This window comes from Salmo trutta, chromosome 39 (assembly GCF_901001165.1).
Source record: "Salmo trutta chromosome 39, fSalTru1.1, whole genome shotgun sequence".
Lineage (NCBI taxonomy): Eukaryota > Metazoa > Chordata > Actinopteri > Salmoniformes > Salmonidae > Salmo > Salmo trutta.
In genome coordinates, this window is record NC_042995.1 from 5,812,434 (window position 1) to 5,833,743 (window position 21,310).

The following is a 21,310-nucleotide window of genomic DNA, read 5'->3' on the forward strand; positions in this document are numbered from 1 at the left end:
CCCTAGACACTTCATGTAGACTAGTCTGAAAGAAGCCCTAGACACTTCATGTAGACTAGTCTGAAATAAGCCCTGGGCACTTCATGTAGACTAGTCTGAAGCCCTGGGCACTTCATGTAGACTAGATCTATAAGAATTGGACAAATCAGAATGCAAGGTGCCATTTTTATTATACTGCTTACAGCTATCCAACGTTTTCTGATCTACACAGTGCCCTGGGACCTAAGTAAGGGCTAGTGCTTTGTTTCTGGACTGGGCCAATGGGACTCCTGTACTGTAAGTGCTGGCTTCGTGTGTGTAACCTCACTTCCTGTCCTGTCTCCTCCCCTGCTGCAGAGGGTGGTATGACTCTACTGCAGCTGATTGGAGACCTGCCTCCTGATGAATCCCGGGCCGGTCCGGGGGGGAAACCCGCCTACTACTTCGGAGGGCTGGACGGGCTGACTGCTGCGGGACAGCCGGCCCTGGCCCACCTCCCCAACCCCTTCTACAGAGACTTCTCCCTGGTCTTCCAAATCATCCCCTCCAGCCCCGGGGTCCTCTTCTCCATCACAGACGCCTCCCAGAAGTTCATGTACGTGGGGGTGAAGCTGAGCGCCCCGGATGCTGACGGCAGGAATCAGAAGATTCTGTTCTACTACACAGAGCCCGACTCAGAGGCCTCGTACCTGGCTGCTAGTTTCACCGTGCCCTCCCTGGACCTGGTCTCCTGGACCAAGTTCTCTCTGTCCGTGTTCAATGACCAGGTGACCTTCTTCATGGGGTGCGACGCCTCTGGGAAGACGGTGAAGTTGGAGCGCTCGCCGGATGACATGGAGCTGGACAGGGGGGCGGGCATCTTCGTAGGTCAGGCGGGAGGGGCGGACCCTGACAGGTTCGAGGTACAGTATGGATCGCCAACCACACCTCTAATGCTGACCTGACCACACATTTACCTCTAACTTTATTGTTCTCTCATGTAAAACATATTTATTGTTCCCTCATGTAAAACATCTTTATTGTTCCCTCATGTAAAACATCTTTATTGTTCCCTCATGTAAAACATCTTCATGGTTCCCTCTTGTAAAATATCTTTATTCTTTCCTCATGTAAAATATCTTTATTGTTCCCTCATGTAAAACATTGGTATAACTCTTCCCCTAAAGTCTCTGTCGTTCTGCACCCCCACTCTCAACCCTCGCTCTGGTGTCAAACCCCATGTGACCATCACATGTGGTTAGACGGGTCAGTGACTATGCTGAGGGGTCAAAGTTGAAAGGCCAGACAACAGGACCGGTCAGCTAATAGATTTACTAGAGGGAGGAGGGGTTAGTGGTGCTGTTAGTGAGATGTGACTGGCTGTCTGGCTTTCCTGTTGCCAGTGACACATACCTGACAGATTCCTGAGGGAGCGATTAGTGAGGGATTTACCCCCGAACAACGTGTGGGTTTAGGTTTCATCTCACTCACACCTGCTGTTTTTAACAGGCAGTGTGTTGAAGCGTGCATTCTCATAGCCAACTCTATCAGGCCCCTGGGAGAGATTTAGAACCCGGTCTGTTGTTTCAGCAAGACTGTCTGTTCTGAGTTAGTAAGGCCACGGTCAGTCAGACATATTCTCTTTACATTTTATTGTATATTAATGGCTTTGATCCTGACTAGCATCATTAAATTCATACTGCCCCAATGGCTATACAGTATCTCCTTTCTCACAGCCATCAGTGTGTGTGCCTGTGTCTGTGTGTCTGTGCGTGTTGTGCAGGGGGCGATCGCTGAGCTGAACGTGGTGGGTAACCCTCGAGCAGCTGAGCTACTCTGTGAAGACGATGATGACTCAGACGCTGTGAGTGATTTAGACTGTAGAACCAGACACAGTTTAGTAGGAATATGATGTGATTCATGTCAACTAACGTTGTCTCAAATGCCTTGACTTGTCTCTGTTTGTCTTGCTGTCCCTCTCTCAGGCCTCAGGTGACTTTGGCAGTGGGGATGAGGACAGAAGAGAGACCAGCAAAACTGTAAAGGTATCTTCTTTATCCTATGTTGTCCTGTTAATCTATTCTGTGATGTGGAAAAAGAAGGAAGGATTTACTGTGAAAGTATTGGATCAGGGTCTGTCTGTCCTGTCTAACCTTCCTCTCCTCCCTCTCTTCCCTCCTGTCAGACCACCCCTCCATCTCTCCGACCGGTGCCAGAGCCGCCTCTGACGTCATCAGTGAGCGACAGGCTCTCAGAGACAGGTCAGTGGGCTGAGTCGAACAATGATATCATCTGTAAAGTTATCCTCCAAAATATTACTTAGGTTTATTGAAAATGCGCATATAATAGTCAACCAACCAAGCTATATTTACAGTAACTGCAGTGCTAACAAAAACCGTTGATGTAAAAACTGTGAAACTATCAGTCATGGAAATATGTACCTAGTGTAACACCACACTACTTGAGAACCTTGTTGCTCGTTACATACGGTGTGCTGGGATACACAGCACACTAGCACCTTCTAGTGGAGAAAGTAGACATTACCTTTCATTTTCCTTCAAGAGTGGCTGATTGTAAAGGAAAAGGAAACGGTGATACCTAGTCAGTTGTACAACTGAATTTATTCGACTGAAATGTGTCTTCCTCATTTAACCCAAGGGGGGGGCTGCCTTAGTCGACATCCATGTCATCGGTGCCTGGGTTAACTACCTTGCTCAGGGGCAGAACGACATATTTTTTACTTGTCAGCTCGGGGATTCGATCCAGCAACCTTTCGGTTACTGGCCCAACGCTCCTACCCGCCAGGGGATTGTTGATCATTGTTAGTGTTTTCTAGTGTACGAACTAGGCATGCAGGTAAAAGTGTGCTTGTGTTGATGTTGATTGACTGTAGGTGACAGGAATCATCAGACCTCAGTAGAGTCCAGACCAGGGTCAGGAGGTCAACCAGGTAGGTCACTGGAAACTTTATCTGTCCGTCCGTCTGTCTGATTGGCTATATTATAAACACTCTCCAATGAGGTCCAGTGGAGTTCCCTGACAACCAGTCCCTGATTTCCAGGACAGTATACCCTTACCACTCCATGTCAGAATTCAGGGAAACTTCATTGGACTAGGTTGATGAGATCTCATCATGCCCTCCTCAGCATGTCCTGTCTGCATGGAACTCTGTGGAGTAGGTTGGCATGGAACTCTGTGGAGTAGGTTGGAATGGAACTGTGTGGAGAAGGTTGGAATGGAACTGTGTGGAGAAGGTTGGAATGGAACTGTGTGGAGAAGGTTGGAATGGAACTGTGTGGAGAAGTTTGGCATGGAACTCTGTGGAATAGATTGGCATAGAACTCTGTGGAACAGATTGGCATAGAACTCTGTGGAATAAATTGGCATAGAACTCTGTGGAATAGATTGGCATGGAACTGTGGAGAAGGTTGGCATGGAACTGTGGAGTAGATTGGCATGGAACTCTGTGGAGTAGTTTGGAATGGAACTCTGTGGAAGGGGAGGACAAAGGTAGTAGGATGCTAACTGAGGATAGAGGATGCTAGTGACCACGATGTTACTTCTGACGTCTATTCTAACACCCACCTCTCCCTCTCTCTGTGTCTCTCTCTCTCTCTCTGTCTCTCTCCCTCTCTCTGTGTCTCTCCCTCTCTCTGTCTCTCTCCCTCTCTCTGTCTCTCTCCCTCTCTCTGTCTCTCTCCCTCTCTCTGTGTCTCTCTCTCCCTCTCTCTGTGTTTCTCTCCCTCTCTCTGTCTCTCTCCCTCTCTCTGTCTCTCTCTCCCTCTCTCTCTCTCTCCCTCTCTCTGTGTCTCTCTCTCTTTCTCTGTCTCTCTCTCTCTGTGTCTCTCTCCGTGTCTCTCTCCCTCTCTCTGTGTCTCTCCCTCTCTCTGTGTCTCTCCCTCTCTCTGTGTCTCTCTCTCCCTCTCTCTGTGTCTCTCTCCCTCTCTCTGTGTCTCTCCCTCTCTCTGTCTCTCTCTCCCTCTCTCTGTCTCTCTCACCCTCTCTCTGTCTCTCTCCCTCTCTCTGTGTCTCTCTCCCTCTCTCTGTGTCTCTCTCCCTCTCTCTGTGTCTCTCTCCCTCTCTCTGTGTCTCTCTCTCCCTCTCTCTGTGTCTCTCTCCCTCTCTCTGTGTCTCTCTCTCCCTCTCTGTGTCTCTCTCACCCTCTCTCTGTCTCTCTCCCTCTCTCTGTGTCTCTCTCCCTCTCTCTGTGTCTCTCTCCCTCTCTCTGTGTCTCTCTCCCTCTCTCTGTGTCTCTCTCTCCCTCTCTGTGTCTCTCTCTCCCTCTCTCTGTGTCTCTCTCTCCCTCTCTCTGTGTCTCTCTCCCTCTCTCTGTGTCTCTCTCTCTCTGTGTCTCTCTCCGTGTCTCTCTCCCTCTCTCTGTGTCTCTCTGTGTATCGCCAGGCCCTACTGGTTCTAACAGGGAGAAGGGGGACAGAGGGGAGAAGGGCAGTCCAGGGGACAGAGGTCCCGTCGGGCCAAAGGGGGACTCGGGGTCTTTCTCCAGCTCTGCCTCTTCCTCATCAGGCGGAGGAGAACGTGGAGAAAAGGTACTGCATGCTGCCTGGCACACTACTGTGTGTTTGTTATACACCCCCTATAACTGATGACCCCCATAGCTGATTACATCTGATTCAGACAGACCACATACATGCCTCTGAGACACATGTAATAGTTCCAATATTACATACAACTTGTCTTTGTCTCCTTTTTCTTTTAGGGAGACAAAGGCTTGAAGGTACGTTTTGACTTTGTCCTTCCCAGCTTCTTTTTATTTGACTTCATCTTAGCTAGTCATTGAAGTGATCAGATTAAATAGGTAGTTGATTGTTTTCTTCCCACAGGGCAGTTCTGGTTTCGGTTACCCAGGCTCCAAGGGGGACCGTGGTGTACCTGGTCCCCGTGGCCCTCCTGGCCCTGGGGGGCCAGCTGCCCAGGTTGTGAGGCTAGGGGATGGCTCTGTGGTGCAGCCAGTGGCCGGGCCAATGGGACCGATGGGGCCCCCAGGGGTCAAAGGACCAGCAGGACCCCAGGGACCAGAGGGAGAGCCGGTGAGTTGTACCATACCTTCTGACATACAGTGCATTCGGAAAGTATTCAGACTCCTTGACTTTTTACACACTTTGTTACGTTACAGCCTTATTCTAAAATGGATTAAATCGTTTCCCCCCCCCTCATCCATCTACAAACAACACCCCATAATGACAAAGCATAAACAAGTTGAACTGAAATATCACATTTACATAAATATTCAGCCCCTTTACTCAGTACTTTGTTGAAGCACGTTTGGCAGTGATTACAGCATCGAGTCTTCTTGGGTATGACGCTACAATCTTGGCACACCTGTATTTGGGGAGTTTCTCCCATTTTTCTCTGCAGATCCTCTCAAGCTCTGTCAGGTTGGATGGGGAGCGTCGCTGCACAGCTATTTTCACGTCTCTCCAGAGATGTTAGATTGGGTTCAAGTCCGGGCTCTGGCTGGGCCACTCAAAGACATTGAGACTTGACCCCGAAGCCACTCCAGTGTTGTCTTGGCTGTGTGCTTAGGGTTTTTGTCCTGTTGGAAGGTAAACCTTTGCCCCAGTCTGAGGTCCTGAGCGCTCTAGAGATGGTTTTCATCAACTATCTCTCTGTACTTTGCTCATTCATCTTTGCCTCAATCCATCCCTGCCGCTGAAAAACATCCCCACAGCATGATGCTGCCACCACCATGCTTCTCCGTAGGGTTGGTGCCAGGTTTCCTCCAGACGTTACGCTTGGCATTCAGGCCAAAGAGTTCAATCTTGGTTTCATCAGACCAGATAATCTTGTTTATCATGGTCTGAGAATCTTTAGGTGCTTTTTGGCAAACTCCAAGGGGGCTGTCATGTGCCTTTTACTGAGGAGTGGCTTCCATCTGGCCACTCTTCCATAAAAGCCTGATTGTTGGAGTGCTGCAGAGATTGTTGTCCTTCTGGAAGGTTATCCCATCTCCACAGAGGAACTCTAGAGCTCTGTTTGAGTGATCATTGGCTTGTTGGTCACCTCCCTGACCAAGGCCTATCTCCCCCATTTTTTCAGTTTGGCCGGGCGGCCAGCTTTAGGAAAAGTTGGTGGTTCCAAACTTCTTCCATTTAAGAATGATGGAGGCCACTGTGTTCTAGGGGACCTTCAAATGCAGCAGAAATGTTTTGGTACCCTTCCCCAGATCTGTGCTTCGACACAATCCTGTCTCGGAGCTCTACGGACAATTCCTTCGACCTCATGGCTTGGTTTTTGCTCTGACATGCACTGTCAACTGTAGTACCTTTTATATAGATGGGTGTGTGCCTTTCCAAATCATGTTCAATCAATTGAATTTACCACAGGTGGACTCCAATCAAGTTGTAGAAACATCTCAAGGATGGTCAATGGAAACAGGATGCACCTGAGCTCAATTTTGAGTCTCATAGCAAAGGGTTTGAATACGTATGTAAATAAGGTATTTCTGGGGGGGTTTGCAAACATTTCTAAAAACCTGTTTTCGCTTTGTCATTATGGGGTATTGTGTGTAGATTGCTGATGTATTTTTTATTTATTTAATCAATTTTAGAATAAGGCTGTAATGCAACAAAATGTGGAAAAAATCAAGGGGTCTGAATACTTTCTGTGTAGAGCATTCTCACTTTATTTGGTCTCAGTACTTGTACGTTTTCTTTGAATTTACTGTAACAAACCATATCTATTTCATTCCCCAGGGGGATCCAGGAGAGGATGGCAAATTAGTGAGTGTCACTTTCTGATGTTTTATCTCATTGATCTCATGTCATGGGTTTTTATTCATTGTTAATTGTGTGAGGAGAAATACAGTGGTAGTCAGATGTCATTATTGATAAGCGGTGGTGGTCAGTAGCAGTGGTCAGACAGTGTCAGCCTCACTAAGCTGTGTCTTCTCTCTCTGTCCCACCACAACTCAGGGACCTGCCGGAGACAGAGGGTTCCCAGGAACACAAGGAGACTCAGGGGTCAAAGGAGAAAAGGTAAAGGCCAGAAGCCATTTATTTAAGAGCATGAGTATTTGAATATTATCGGAGGTGCCCAAAGGTTAAATACTGAGTGTTTGCTCTGTGACATCTCCAGGGGGATCGTGGTGATGGTCACCCAGGACCCAGGGGCCCTCCAGGGCCACCTGGACCCCCAGGCCCAGGGACAGCTGACCGCACTGTGAGTCAACCACTACAGCATCAGGCCATTCAGCCCAGAAATTCATGTGGATCAGACATGAATATACAAATATACCACTTTTAATGTTTCTTCATTTGTCCCTAGACATTTGTGGATATGGAAGGCTCAGGAGGATTCCCAGATTTGGAGAAAATACAGGTATGTTTTAGCCGATGCAGAGATTTCGAGTTTGGCCCAGAAAAACCACTTTTCACAAACTGTATATTGTGAAACCCAAGACTGTTGTGTTGACTGTTTCTTTAGACTCTCCGTGGTCTACCAGGCCCCCCCGGCCCCCCTGGTCCCCCTGGCCCCTCAACCAGTGGTGTCAGCTCCCATGGGTCAGGCTCTTTCGGGCCCCCTGGACCTCCCGGACAGGACGGGGCCCGTGGCCTACCAGTGAGGACCCTCTCTCTACTATATCTGACGTGACCATATGTTTTGTGCCTAGTTAACTGTAGCCAGCACAACCACAGCATTGAAATGAATGTCTTGATTTGTTGACCATTATGTATTAATATCATGCTGTGTTTTTCAGGGGCCCGCTGGTCCACCTGGCAGGCCTGGAACCCCAGGACCCAGTAGCGGAGAGAAGGTATGAGACAGGGAGGAGACTTATTTTATTTCAGCTCAACTGATCATACTAAACTCAGCAAAAAAAGAAACGTCCTCTCACTGTCAACTGTGTAAATATTTGTATGAACATAACAAGATTCCACAACTGAGACATAAACTGAACAAGTTCCACAGACATGTGACTAACAGAAATTGAATAATGTGGGGGGGGGGTCAAAATCAAAAGTAACAGTCAGTATCTGGTGTGGCCACCAGCTGCATTGAGTACTGCAGTGCATCTCCTCCTCATGGACTGTACCAGATTTTCCCGTTCTTGCTGTGAGATGTTACCCCACTCTTCCACCAAGGCACCTGCAAGTTCCCGGACATTTCTGGGGGGAATGGCCCTAGCCCTCACCCTCGGATCCAACAGGTCCCAGACGTGCTCAATGGGATTGAGATCCGCGCTGGCCATGGCAGAACACTGACATTCCTGACTTGCAGGAAATCATGCACAGAACGAGCAGTATGGCTGGTGGCATTGTCATGCTGGAGGGTCATGCCAGGATGAGCCTGCAGGAAGGGTACCACATGAGGGAGGAGGATGTCTTCCCTGTAATGCACAGTGTTGAGATTGCCTGCAATGACAACAAGCTCAGTCCGATGATGCTGTGACACACCGCCCCAGACCATGACGGACCCTCCACCTCCAAATCAATCCCGCTCCAGAGTACAGGCCTCGGTGTAACGCTCATTCCTTCGACGATAAACGTGAATCCGACCATCACCCCTGGTGAGACAAAACCACGACTAGTCAGCGAAGAGCACTTTTTGCCAGTCCTGTCTGGTCCAGCGATGGTGGGTTTGTGCCCATAGGCGACGTTGTTGCCGGTGATGTCTGGTGAGGACCTGCCTTACAACAGGCCTACAAGCCCTCAGTCCAGCCTTTCTCAGCCTATTGCGGACAGTCTGAGCACTGATGGAGGGATTGTGGATTCCTGGTGTAACTCAGGCAGTTGTTCTTGCCATCCTGTACCTGTCCCGCAAGTGTGATGTTCGGAAGTACCGATCCTTTGCAGGTGTTGTTATACGTGGTCTGCCACTGCGAGGACGATCAGCTGTCCGTCCTGTCTCCCTGTAGCGTTGTCTTAGGCGTCTCACAGTACGGACATTGCATTATATTGCCCTGGCCACATCTGCAGTCTGCATGCCTAAGGCATGTTCACGCAGATGAGCAGGGACCCTGGGCATCTTTCTTTTGGTGTTTTTCAGAGTCAGTAGAAAGGCCTCTTTTAGTGTCCTAAGTTTTCATAACTGTGACCTTAATTGCCTACCGTCTGTAAGCTGTTAGCGTCTTAACGACCGTTCCACAGGTGCATGTTCATTAATTGTTTATGGTTCATTGAACAAGCATGGGAAACAGTGTTTAAACCCTTTACAATGAAGATCTGTGAAGTTATTTGGATTTTTACAAATTATCTTTAAAAGACAGGGTCCTGAAAAAAGGGTGCTTCTTTTTTTGCTGAGTTTATATATCACTGTATACAGCACACACAGAACTGGACCTTTGTATAGGGATCCTTTTGAGATGATTGTCTCTATCTCTCTCTCCTTCTAATCCGCAGGGAGAAGCTGGTGATCTAGGTCTTCCAGGGCCCAGTGGAGAGAGGGTGAGCTCTGAAATACACCCATACTCATACTATCCCGACCTCTAAATCTTAAATCTAAATATATAGATTTTCACTTTGACCTTGTTTCTTTGGTGCTGTTTGGTGTGGGACTTCTCCTAGAGATCGATAGTCTAAACATTCTCACGAACCAGCTCAAAGTTCGTAACAAAAGGGAGACAGCGTGGAGACAAGGAATAACAAAATATATATTTATTAACTGAGGTAACCTAAACGCAATTAACAATGGTGTGTGTACTCAGTAGTGTGAGTGTTTTGCATGCATAAATGTGATAATGCGGGGTGTTGAAAGGTGCCAAAGCAAACAACAAAAAGGCCACAAAAATACCACAACAAAATCTATGAAGGTGTCTGCATGGAGAGAGTCTTTCCAATGAATGGGGAAGAGGTGCATTTATCCTGGGACACACCCGGGCCCAGGTGTTTCCCATGTCGCTGACGACCCTCCCACCTTCGCCCACCGGCATCCTAATAAGGAAACAAGAACAAAGAGAGAATATACGGCAGACAGAGTGGGAGGGTCATCACAACATGATGTTGGCGGTGGGACTTCTAGAGATCGATAGTCTAAACATGATGTTGGTGGTGGGACTTCTCCTAGAGATCGATAGTCTAAACATGATGTTGGTGGTGGGACCTCTAGAGGTCGATAGTCTAAACATGATGTTGGTGGTGGGACTTCTAGAGATCGATAGTCTAAACATGATGTTGGTAGTGGGACTTCTAGAGACCGATAGTCTAAACATGATGTTGGTGTGGGACTTCTCTTAGAGATCGATAGTCTAAACATGATGTTGGTGGTGGGACTTCTAGAGATCGATAGTCTAAACATGATGTTGGTAGTGGGACTTCTAGAGACCGATAGTCTAAACATGATGTTGGTGTGGGACTTCTCTTAGAGATCGATAGTCTAAACATGATGTTGGTGGTGGGACTTCTAGAGATCGATAGTCTAAACATGATGTTGGTAGTGGGACTTCTAGAGATCGATAGTCTAAACATGATGTTGGTGGTGGGACTTCTCCTAGAGATCGATAGTCTAAACATGTTGGTGGTGGGACTTCTCCTAGAGATCGATAGTCTAAACATGATGTTGGTGGTGGGACTTCTAGAGATCGATAGTCTAAACATGATGTTGGTGTGGGACTTCTTCTAGAGACTGATAGTCTAAACATGATGTTGGTGGTGGGACTTCTAGAGATCGATAGTCTAAATATGATGGTGGTGGTGGGACTTCTAGAGATCGATAGTCTAAACATGATGTTGGTGGTGGGACTTCTAGAGATCGATAGTCTAAACATGATGTTGGTGGTGGGACTTCTAGAGATCGATAGTCTAAACATGATGTTGGTGGTGGGACTTCTAGAGATCGATAGTCTAAACATGATGTTGGTGGTGGGACTTCTAGAGATCGATAGTCTAAACATGATGTTGGTGGTGGGACTTCTAGAGATCGATAGTCTAAACATGATGTTGGTGGTGGGACTTCTAGAGACCGATAGTCTAAACATGATGTTGGTGGTGGGACTTCTAGAGACCGATAGTCTAAACATGATGTTGGTGGTGGGACTTCTAGAGACCGATAGTCTAAACATGATGTTGGTGGTGGGACTTCTAGAGACCGATAGTCTAAACATGATGTTGGTGGTGGGACTTCTCCTAGAGATCGATAGTCTAAACATGATGTTGGTGGTGGGACTTCTCCTAGAGATCGATAGTCTAAACATGATGTTGGTGGTGGGACTTCTCCTAGAGATCGATAGTCTAAACATGATGTTGGTGGTGGGACCTCTAGAGACCGATAGTCTAAACATGATGTTGGTGGTGGGACTTCTAGAGATCGATAGTCTAAACATGATGTTGGTGGTGGGACTTCTAGAGATCGATAGTCTAAACATGATGTTGGTGGTGGGACTTCTAGAGATCGATAGTCTAAACATGATGTTGGTAGTGGTACTTCTAGAGACCGATAATCTAAACATGATGTTGGTAGTGGGACTTCTAGAGATCGATAGTCTAAACATGATGTTGGTGGGGGTGTGAGGATTTTCTCAGGATACAGATCTTCTCCCTTATGCTTGTCTCCCTCTAGCAAAACTCTTTGTCTGCCTTCTCCTTCTCCAACTTTTTGACCAGTAGCTTTAGTGAAGGTGATGGGTCACAGGTACTACTGGGTCTCCTGCTATTGGTTCATTGATATCGACCGCATACTATTGGTTCCTTGGTTTCGGCTGCATTCATCACGTGGGGGAATCAACTCACTGAGAAAAACTCTAGTTCTCAGTGTGTTCATTATAGGACAAATGGCACATTTGTTTGTTTGACTTCTGACATAACATCTAAGATATTATTTTCAGTATTGATTGCTTGTTATAGTAATAATTCAGCTTAAATGTGTTTCCAATTTTGTTGAATGCTTCTTTATTTGTCTGTTAGCATGCCGTCAATTATGCCTACATGTAAATGGTTTGCTGATTTTTACACACACACACACACACACACACACACACACACACACACACACACACACACACACACACACACACACACACACACACACACACACACACACACACACACACACACACACACACACACACACACACACCTTTACAATCTCTCTCTGTCTCTCACCTCTTCTCTCCTAACCACCAGGGTTCTCAGGGTGACCCTGGAGTGCCTGGTCAGACCGGGCAGGGGGGCTTGGCTGGGCTTCCTGGGCCCATGGGACCGATTGGGCCTCCAGGACCACCTGGACCTTCCTACCCCGTGCGTTATGTGAGTACTGTACACAACTCCTGCCACCCACCCAGACTATATCAACTACAGCTTAACCTCCCACCCCAAAGCTCCCTTCATACAAATTGTTACCAAATTGACTACATACTATATATTTGGAATTGTCTTTTTTGAACTGTGTCCTCTCTGTGTAGGGTGACGGGGAGGGTTCCGGAGTGACGGGGGTCAATGGTGTTGCTGGAGTGATAGGGATTCCAGGACCACAGGTGATCTATACATTGCCATTCACTCATCATTTGGATTGCCTTTACGATCACGTCAACTAATACATAGTCACATATCCATTGTTTTTCAGGGTCCGCCCGGAATCGCTGGCCTTCCGGTAAGAACCAGGAAATATATTGCTAAGTTTAATTGGAGGCCATATCTTTGTTATATAGCAATGCTTACTGTATTCCTGTCATCATACAGGGAAGATCTGGTTTGCCTGGGCTTTCGGGAGAGAAGGGGAGCGAGGGAGCAAGAGGACGGGATGGAACACCAGGGATGGACGGATTCCCAGGAAAATTGGTAGAAGATTATTATCCCTCAGCCACCTCTCCAGACTGTATTAGAACGTTACTTAGGCTTAGGCTTTAGAGTAACCCACGCAAGGTGCACTAACCTATTCGGTTTTGTTTCTTGTGTACACACAGGGAGACAAAGGGGAGAGGGGAGACAGAGGGGAAAGGGTGAGTTACCTACTCCTGATTACCATATTTTGGTGGTTGATTATATTTTATTGCTTCTTTAATCAGAACAACAGTTTTCAGCTGTGCTAACATACTTGCAAAAGGGTTTTCTAATGATCAATTAGCCTTTTAAAATGATAAACTTGGATTAGCTAACACAACGTGCCATTGGAACACAGGAGTGATGGTTGCTGATAATGGGCCTCTGTACGCCTATGTAGATATTCCATAATAAATCTGCCGTTTCCAGCTACAACAGTCATTTACAACAATAACGATGTTTGCACTGTATTTCTGATCAATTTGATGTTATTTTAAATGGACAAAACATTTTATTTTCTTTCAAAAACAAATAATTTTCTAAGTGACCCCCAACTTTTGAACTGTAGCGTAAGTCGTCTATTGAGTGACCCACAGCTCTCATGTTGTTGTTGTGTGTGTTGTAGGGTGAGCCAGGACGTGAAGGGGGGCCCCCTGGACCTCCAGGAGCCCCTGGCCCACCGGGACAGATCATCTACCAGAACTCAGGCAGTGTGAGTATGGCTGTGTACTGTACGGTCTAGTCCGCTCTGGATCATAGTGATGTTTCAGTGACACAACTGACCTACCTGTCTCTGTCTCGTTGTAGTTTGATGGAGTTCTTGGGAATCAAGGACAGGTGAGAATTTAACTCAGCAGACAAGTCACTATGTTACTCTACATGCAGTTTTATAAAGTCACCCTAACCCTTATTTCCTTTTCTCCAGGGAGGACCAGGTATTCCCGGCCGGGCAGGATTCCCAGTACGTATCAATACCACACTGCCAATGAACACACACAGTGGAGACATTTACCTTTACTGTTTCAACAGATATTTCACAGTTGAAACACCTTAATGGTGCTCCCTAGTTGTATGTTGAAAACTGCCTAAAACATGATTTTATACACTAGTTGTATATTGAAAACTGACTAAAACATGTTAATAGAACTCTCTTTTAAAAATATACACACACAAGGTTGTTATTTATACAGAGGTCGAACCGATTAAATCGGAATGGCCGTTTAATTAGGGCCGATTTCAAGTTTTCATAACAATCGGAATTTTTGGACGGCGATGTTTTTATTTATTTTTTTACCTTTATTTAACTAGGCAAGTTAGTTAAGAACACATTCTTATTTTCAATGACGGCCTAGGAACGGTGGGTTAACTGCCTTGTTCAGGGGCAGAACGACAGATTTTTACCTTGTCAGCTCGGGGATTCAATCTTGCAACCTTATGGTTAACTAGTCCAACGCTCTAACCACCTGCTTTACATTGCACTCCACGAGGAGCCTGCCTGTTACGCGAATGCAGTAAGAAGCCAAGGTAAGTTGCTAGCTAGCATTAAACTTATCTTATAAAAAACAATCAATCATAATCACTAGTTAACTACACATGGTTGATGATATTACTAGTTTATCTAGCCTGTCCTGCATTGCATATAATCGCTTAGGTACACGTTGCTCCAACCATAAACATCAATGCCTTTCTTAAAATCAATACACAAGTATATATTTTTAAACCTGCATATTTAGTTAATATTGCCCGCTAACATGAATTTCTTTTAACTAGGGAATATGTGACACTTCTCTTGCAACAGAGTCAGGGTATATGCAGCAGTTTGGGCCGCCTGGCTCGTTGCGAACTGTGAAGACTATTTCTTCCTAACAAAGACCGTAATTAATTTTACAGCCGACTTCGCAAAACGGGGGATGATTTAACGAAAGCGCATTTGCAAAAAAAGCACAATCGTTGCACGACTGTACCTAACCATAAAAATCAATGCCTTTCTTAAAATCAATACACAGAAGTATATCTTTTTAAACCTGCATATTTAGCTAAAAGAAATCCAGGTTAACAGGCAATATTAACCAGGTGAAATTGTGTAATTTCTCTTGCGTTCATTGCACGCAGAGTCAGGGTATATGCAACAGTTTGGGCCGCCTGGCTCGTTGCGAACTAATTTGCCAGAATTTTACGTAATTATGACATAACATTGAAGGTTGTGCAATGTAACAGGAATATTTAGACTTAGGGATGCCTCCCGTTAGATAAAATACGGAACAGTTCTGTATTTCACTGAAAGGAAAAATGTTTTGTTTTTGAGATGATAGTTTCCGGATTCGACCATATTAATGACCAAAGGCTCGTATTTCTGTGTGTTATTATGTTATAATTAAGTCTATGATTTGATAGAGCAGTCTGACTGAGCGGTGGTAGGCAGCAGCAGGCTCGTAAGCATTCATTCAAACAGCACTTTCGTGCGTTTTGCCAGCAGCTCTTCGCTGTGCTTCAAGCATTGCGCTGTTTATGACTATCAACTCCCAAGATTAGGCTGGTGTAGCCGATGTGAAATGGCTAGCTAGTTAGCGGGGTGCGCGCTAATAGCATTTCAAACGTCACTCGCTCTGAGACTTGGAGTAGTTGTTCCCCTTGCTCTGCATGTGTAACGCTGCTTCGAGGGTGGCTGTTTTCGATGTGTTCCTGGTTCGAGCCCAGGTAGAAGCGAGGAGAGGGATGGAAGCTATTCTGTTACACTGGCAATACTAAAGTGCCTATAAGAACATCCAATAGTCAAGGGTATATGAAATACAAATCGTATAGAGAGAAATAGTCCTATAATTCCTATAATAACTATAATCTAAAACTTCTTACCTGGGAATATTGAAGACTCATGTTAAAAGGAACCACCAGCTTTCATATGTTCTCATGTTCTGAGCAAGGAACTTAAACGTTAGCTTACTTACATGGCACATATTGCACTTTTACTTTCTTCTCCAACACTTTGTTTTTGCATTATTTAAACCAAATTGAACATGTTTCATTATTTATTTGAGGCTAAATTGATTTTATTGATGTATTATATTAAGTTAAAATAAGTGTTCATTCAGTATTGTTGTAATTGTCATTATTACAAATAAATTTAAAAAAATCGTCCGATTAATCGGCATCGGCTTTTTTGGTCCTCCAATAATCGGCATCGGCGTTAAAAAATCATAAATGGTTGACCTCTAATTTATACTGATTACAACTTCTTCTGTAGGGGCCTATGGGACCAAAGGGAGATACAGGAGAGCCTGGACAGCCAGGATACGCAGCTAAGGTCTGGTAATAACTTAATTCATTCATATCTTGTTTTCTGTACAGTACAGGGAAAATTGCATGAAGTATTGACATGTCTCCACCCTGTGTCCTGTCCAGGGGGAGAAAGGAGAACCTGGTATTATCATGGGGCCTGATGGAAGACCCATGTACCTGGGAGGGCTGGGGTCTCAACCGGTGAGAAAAACCACACACTAGATTTATAGTTGGTAGAAATACCGTATGTTATTATGTTTGTCCATCTCTTTTATATGTGCCATGCCACATAACATTTTTATACCCTTTGACCTCTGTGTGTGCAGGGAGAGAAGGGACTCCCGGGACCTGAGGGACCTCCTGTAAGTACTCTCATTTAACAGTGACATGCTTTGGTTGATTAGCCATCGATAACCATGGATGTACTGTATATAGTTCTCTGTTTCTTTTATACAGGTAACAAGCTGAGATTAGGAGCACTCCCTTTAAGAGTGTGCTCCTAATCTCAGCTCGTTACCTGTATAAAAGACACCTGGGAGCCAGAAATCTTTCTGATTGAGAGAGGGTCAAATACTTATTTCCCTCATTAAAATGAAAATCATTTTCTAACATTTTTGACATGCGTTTTTCTGATTTTTTTGTTGTTATTCTGTCTCTCACTGTTCAAATAAACCTACCATTAAAATTCTAGACTGATCATTTCTTTGTCAGTAGGCAAACGTACAAAATCAGCAGGGGATCAAATACTTTTTTCCCTCACTGTAGATTTATTTTATTCTCTGTCACTATAGGGTCCAGCTGGTAAATGTATATTGTTCTCTGTCTCAATAGGGTCCAGCTGGTAGATTTATATTGTTCTCTGTCTCTATAGGGTCCAGCTGGTAGATGTATTTTGTTCTCTGTCACTATAGGGTCCAGCTAGTAGATTTATATTGTTCTCTGTCTCTACAGGGTCCAGCTGGTAGATTTATATAGTTCTCTGTTTCTATAGGGTCCAGCTGGTAGATGTATATTGATCTCTGTCTCTATAGGGTCCAGCTGGTAGATTTATATTGTTCTCTGTCTCTATAGGGTCCCGCTGGCAGATTTATATTGTTCTCTGTCTCTATAGGGTCCAGCTGGCAGATTTATATTGTTTTCTGTCTCTATAGGGTCCAGCTCGTAGATTTATATTGTTCTCTGTCTCTATAGGGTCCAGCTCGTAGATTTATATTGTTCTCTGTCTCTATAGGGTCCAGCTGGTAGATTTATATTGTTCTCTGTCTCTATAGGGTTCAGATGGTAGATTTATATTGTTCTCTGTCTCTATAGGGTCCAGCTGGTAGATTTATATTGTTCTCTGTTTCTATAGGGTCCAGCTGGTAGATGTATATTGTTCTCTGTTTCTATAGGGTCCAGCTGGTAGATTTATATTGTTCTCTGTCTCTATAGGGTTCAGATGGTAGATTTATATTGTTCTGTCTCTATAGGGTCCCCATGGTCCAGCTGGTCTAAAGGGTGATATAGGCATGCCAGGTAGACCGGTAAGTATCTCTGTTCAGCTATCAGCCAAGTGGTGGTCCTCTATAGTTCAGTTGGTAGAGCATGGCGCTTGCAATGCCAAGACAGTGAGTTCGATTCCCAGGACCACCCATATGTAAAAATATATGCACACAAGTCGCTTTGAATAAAAATGTCTGCTAAATGGCACTGAAGTGGGACTTAGAAAGGTTCCAAGTGTGCTATTTCCCATAAAGTATTAAACTGGTGATGTACTGCTGCTGGATCTAAACCAGTGTGTTGGTTACAGGGTCGTCCTGGGTTGAATGGTGCCAAAGGAGAGAGGGGGGATTCAGCTGGAGGGACCGGAGGATATGGAGTAAGTATGACACCGCTGGTTGGTGATTGATGGGATTCATACATGAAAGACTGTTGGGATGCAACCCAGAGGTCAGCATGTCAAATCATTCCTAAAAGCAGTGGTATGGTTAGACCGTCATGACCCAGACAGGGCATCAGTTTAACCCAGATTGATCCATGTTTTTAGGGTCCTCCAGGACCACCTGGCCCACCCGGACCCCCCGGGCCAGCAGTACCTCTGGACAGGTTCAATGTGAGTAGATGTCTGATCCAGTATTGCATCTTTCCCAGACGTTGGTGTTGTGATACAGTTATATGTTGTGATACAGTTATATGTTGTGATACAGTTATATGTTGTGATACAGTTATATGTTGTGATACAGTTATATGTTGTGATACAGTTATATGTTGTGATACAGTTATATGTTGTGATACAGTTATATGCTGTGATACAGTTATATGTTGTGATACAGTTATATGTTGTGATACAGTTATATGTTGTGATACAGTTATATGTTGTGATACAGTTATATGCTGTAGTCAGTCAGGTTGTTAAAACCCACAAAGTCACTCATGTGGGTTTACAAATTGATATGGTCTCTTTCCAAGGTACAGTAGTGTAACTCTTCTCCCCTTTGTTCTGTTTCACACTCAGAGGTATGATGATATCTCACGGTTATATCCGGGTAGGTCAACTCATTCTCATTGGCCAGTCTCCCTCCATGACATAAAACGTTACATGTAAAACGATGTCATGTGTTCGCTTACATGTTGGCCTTTTTCCTCCACCCATCAGACTCCAAAGGAGAGAAAGGTGATCGTGGAGTACCAGGAATACCTGGGGTACCAGGTACAGTAAAACCAGCTAGTTATTTACTACCGCTGCCCTTAGGTGTACTAACACATGAGATTGAGCTGATTGAACTCACGTTTTATCGTCTCCACTCTAGGTCTCACGTCCAACTTTGACATCTACACCTTCAAGGTAAGTGACGTAACTACAAAGGCGCTCGACACACACAACCCGCCATGCGTCTGTATGTGTTTGACGTCAGGTCAAATGTGTCCCTGCAGGAGGAGATGAAGGGAGAGAGAGGAGACTCTGGGATGAAGGGGGAGAAGGGCGATCCAACCGGAGGATATTATGGTGGTGGTTACGGTGGACAGGGTGGTCAACCTGGACCTCCAGGACTTCCAGTAAGAATAACCACTGAACTCAAAAGACATGTAGAATGGAATTCAATTAGAAAGTTTTAATGAGCAAGACAAATATCTATCTGATCTATCGATCTCCAGGGGCCAAAGGGAGAGTCCATCGTCGGTCCTTCAGGGCCCCAGGGCCCTCCAGGTAACCCAGGAAGAGGGTACGAAGGCAGGCAAGGGAACCCAGGCCCACCGGGGCCCCCCGGACCTTCAGGATCATCCTCCTCACCTGGAGCCTACAGGCCAACACAGAGTGAGGCGTACTCTCACACACACACTCATACATACAGTACATAGGCAGAAACACAACTTTCTGGTGACATGAAGTATTGTAGCGCCTTGGTTAACAGCTTCAATGAATGTGATCTTTTTACATCTCAGCCATCAGCATCCCTGGACCTCCGGGCCCTCCTGGCCCACCTGGAACTGATGGACACTCCTCTGGGGTGAGTCTGTTAACCCCTCCATTCCTAGTGTAGGGTCTAGGAGGTTAGGGCCTGTTTCTGGACGGAGCCTCACTGTGATGACATATACACCACTTCCAGGATGTGGCGTCATTTAGCTCCTTGTCGTCCATGTTTGAACAGGTGATGGTGCTGAGGTCATATGACACGATGACAGCCACGGCCAGACGACAGGCAGAGGGGACGCTGGTGTATCTGGTCGACCAAACAGACTTTTACATCAGAGTACGAGATGGCTTCCGGCAAATCCAGGTGCAGTGTTTACCAGTGTAATGAATGCAAGCCACTATATTTATAAAATACAACACCTTGATCCTTTGTTAATGTTTACATGATTAACTTGGAAGTTTTACCTTTCAGCTTGGACCATACATAGCTTTACCCCCTGAACAGGTAAGTCCTTGGAAATGTGCACTTGAGAAATGCTGACAATACACTATTGTGACAGTGAGGGAATCACTTAATGAAGTTATTAATCACATTAGTGAATCTTATTGACATGATTTCTCTGTCTGTATCCATTTGCAGGGTAATGAGGTAGCAGCTGTCGACCCTCCTCCAGTGGTCTACTACCAGCCAGATCATCCCTCCAACACGGCCACAGAGCAACCCCCCAGACAGCTAGACCCCCACCAGCCACAGACTGAGGGACAACACCCTGTTTACCCCGACCCACGTTACCCGACTCACCCGGAACCACGCTACCCAGCCCAGCCGGATCCACGCTACCCAGCCCAGCCGGATCCACGCTACCCAGACCAGCCGGATCCACGTAACCCAGCCCAGCCGGACCCACGCTACCCAGACCAGCCGGATCCACGCTACCCAGACCAGCCGGATCCACGCTACCCAGCCCAGCCGGACCCACGCTACCCAGACCAGCCGGATCCACGCTACCCAGACCAGCCGGATCCACGCTACCCAGCCCAGCCGGATCCACGCTACCCAGCCCAGCCGGATCCACGCTACCCCTCACATTCAGACCCCAGATACCCCTCACACACTGATCCACGGTACCCCAGTTATACAGACCGCCAGCACAACCCTGACCCTGTTCAGCCGGTCCGGCCCCAGCCAGCCCCTGTCCCACAGAACCCGGTTTACTCAGACACCCGCTACCCGGTAACCCCACAACGCAGACCCAGACCCCCTGAGACCCCCAGCCACCAACACACGTCAGGCCCAAGCGTGAGTAGCCAGTGATTTAAATGTCATAAATGTAACCTAAAAACATGCCACTGCTGAAATACTTCTGATCGTGGATGTGATGGGGAGCACGTTTTTAAAAGCAGACTTTTCTTCTTCTTCTTTCCTTCTGCAGATTCACCTGGTCGCCCTGAACGCCCCCCAGGGGGGTAACATGCGGGGTATCAGAGGGGCAGACTTCCTGTGCTTCAAGCAGGCTCGGGCCATCGGGCTGAAGGGAACCTTCCGGGCTTTCCTCTCCTCCAAGCTCCAGGACCTTTACAGCATCGTCCGCAAGTCAGACAGGGACCGCATGCCCATCGTCAACCTGAAGGTACGGTACTGTCGCCTAAGACTGAGATGCATTTCCAGCTTCATTCGGAATCCCAGCATCATTCCATATAATTTAAATAATTGGCAGAAACCGTCCCTAACCATTTGTCTGTCCCCTCTATAGGACGAGGTCCTGTTTGACAGTTGGGAGGCCATCTTCAGTGACTCAGAGGGCAGAGTGAAGGACAACGTACCCATCTACTCCTTCGATGGCAAAGACATTTTCACAGACGACACATGGTGATAAACTACACTCCTACATATTACTCACAATACACAAAATATCAAAACCTCTCTTTTTACAACATCCATAAGGAGGCATTGATAAGTTATGTAAAG

General features: G+C 46.1%; 2 protein-coding genes across 4 annotated transcripts in view; one reads left to right on the forward strand and one right to left on the reverse strand.

Moving 5' to 3' along the window:
• Nucleotides 1–21,310, forward strand: part of LOC115179344 (collagen alpha-1(XVIII) chain) — a 70,733-nt gene that overhangs the window by 45,159 nt on the left and 4,264 nt on the right. For all 3 annotated transcript variants that reach the window (XM_029740777.1, XM_029740776.1, XM_029740775.1), the window contains exons 2-41: nt 337–881; nt 1,742–1,822; nt 1,944–2,003; nt 2,144–2,219; nt 2,852–2,908; nt 4,360–4,505; nt 4,676–4,693; nt 4,800–5,006; nt 6,672–6,698; nt 6,891–6,953; nt 7,054–7,137; nt 7,243–7,296; nt 7,402–7,536; nt 7,676–7,732; nt 9,318–9,362; nt 12,036–12,158; nt 12,314–12,385; nt 12,475–12,501; nt 12,591–12,689; nt 12,815–12,850; nt 13,297–13,383; nt 13,479–13,508; nt 13,597–13,632; nt 15,913–15,972; nt 16,071–16,148; nt 16,274–16,309; nt 17,417–17,470; nt 17,737–17,805; nt 17,974–18,039; nt 18,442–18,472; nt 18,583–18,636; nt 18,737–18,771; nt 18,861–18,983; nt 19,083–19,242; nt 19,371–19,435; nt 19,577–19,705; nt 19,814–19,846; nt 19,982–20,641; nt 20,775–20,972; nt 21,096–21,211. In XM_029740777.1, coding sequence (XP_029596637.1) covers nt 337–881; nt 1,742–1,822; nt 1,944–2,003; nt 2,144–2,219; nt 2,852–2,908; nt 4,360–4,505; nt 4,676–4,693; nt 4,800–5,006; nt 6,672–6,698; nt 6,891–6,953; nt 7,054–7,137; nt 7,243–7,296; nt 7,402–7,536; nt 7,676–7,732; nt 9,318–9,362; nt 12,036–12,158; nt 12,314–12,385; nt 12,475–12,501; nt 12,591–12,689; nt 12,815–12,850; nt 13,297–13,383; nt 13,479–13,508; nt 13,597–13,632; nt 15,913–15,972; nt 16,071–16,148; nt 16,274–16,309; nt 17,417–17,470; nt 17,737–17,805; nt 17,974–18,039; nt 18,442–18,472; nt 18,583–18,636; nt 18,737–18,771; nt 18,861–18,983; nt 19,083–19,242; nt 19,371–19,435; nt 19,577–19,705; nt 19,814–19,846; nt 19,982–20,641; nt 20,775–20,972; nt 21,096–21,211 — 4,132 coding nt within the window. The remainder of the gene's footprint in view (nt 1–336; nt 882–1,741; nt 1,823–1,943; nt 2,004–2,143; nt 2,220–2,851; nt 2,909–4,359; nt 4,506–4,675; nt 4,694–4,799; nt 5,007–6,671; nt 6,699–6,890; nt 6,954–7,053; nt 7,138–7,242; nt 7,297–7,401; nt 7,537–7,675; nt 7,733–9,317; nt 9,363–12,035; nt 12,159–12,313; nt 12,386–12,474; nt 12,502–12,590; nt 12,690–12,814; nt 12,851–13,296; nt 13,384–13,478; nt 13,509–13,596; nt 13,633–15,912; nt 15,973–16,070; nt 16,149–16,273; nt 16,310–17,416; nt 17,471–17,736; nt 17,806–17,973; nt 18,040–18,441; nt 18,473–18,582; nt 18,637–18,736; nt 18,772–18,860; nt 18,984–19,082; nt 19,243–19,370; nt 19,436–19,576; nt 19,706–19,813; nt 19,847–19,981; nt 20,642–20,774; nt 20,973–21,095; nt 21,212–21,310) is intronic.
• LOC115179345 (salivary glue protein Sgs-3-like) lies at nt 9,831–11,918 on the reverse strand. Its single transcript, XM_029740778.1, has 2 exons — nt 10,447–11,918; nt 9,831–10,401 (listed from the first exon to the last, which is right to left on the reverse strand). Exons 1-2 carry the CDS (start codon nt 11,402–11,404, stop codon nt 10,247–10,249), a joined length of 1,113 nt encoding a protein of 370 aa, XP_029596638.1. The 5' UTR covers nt 11,405–11,918; the 3' UTR covers nt 9,831–10,246.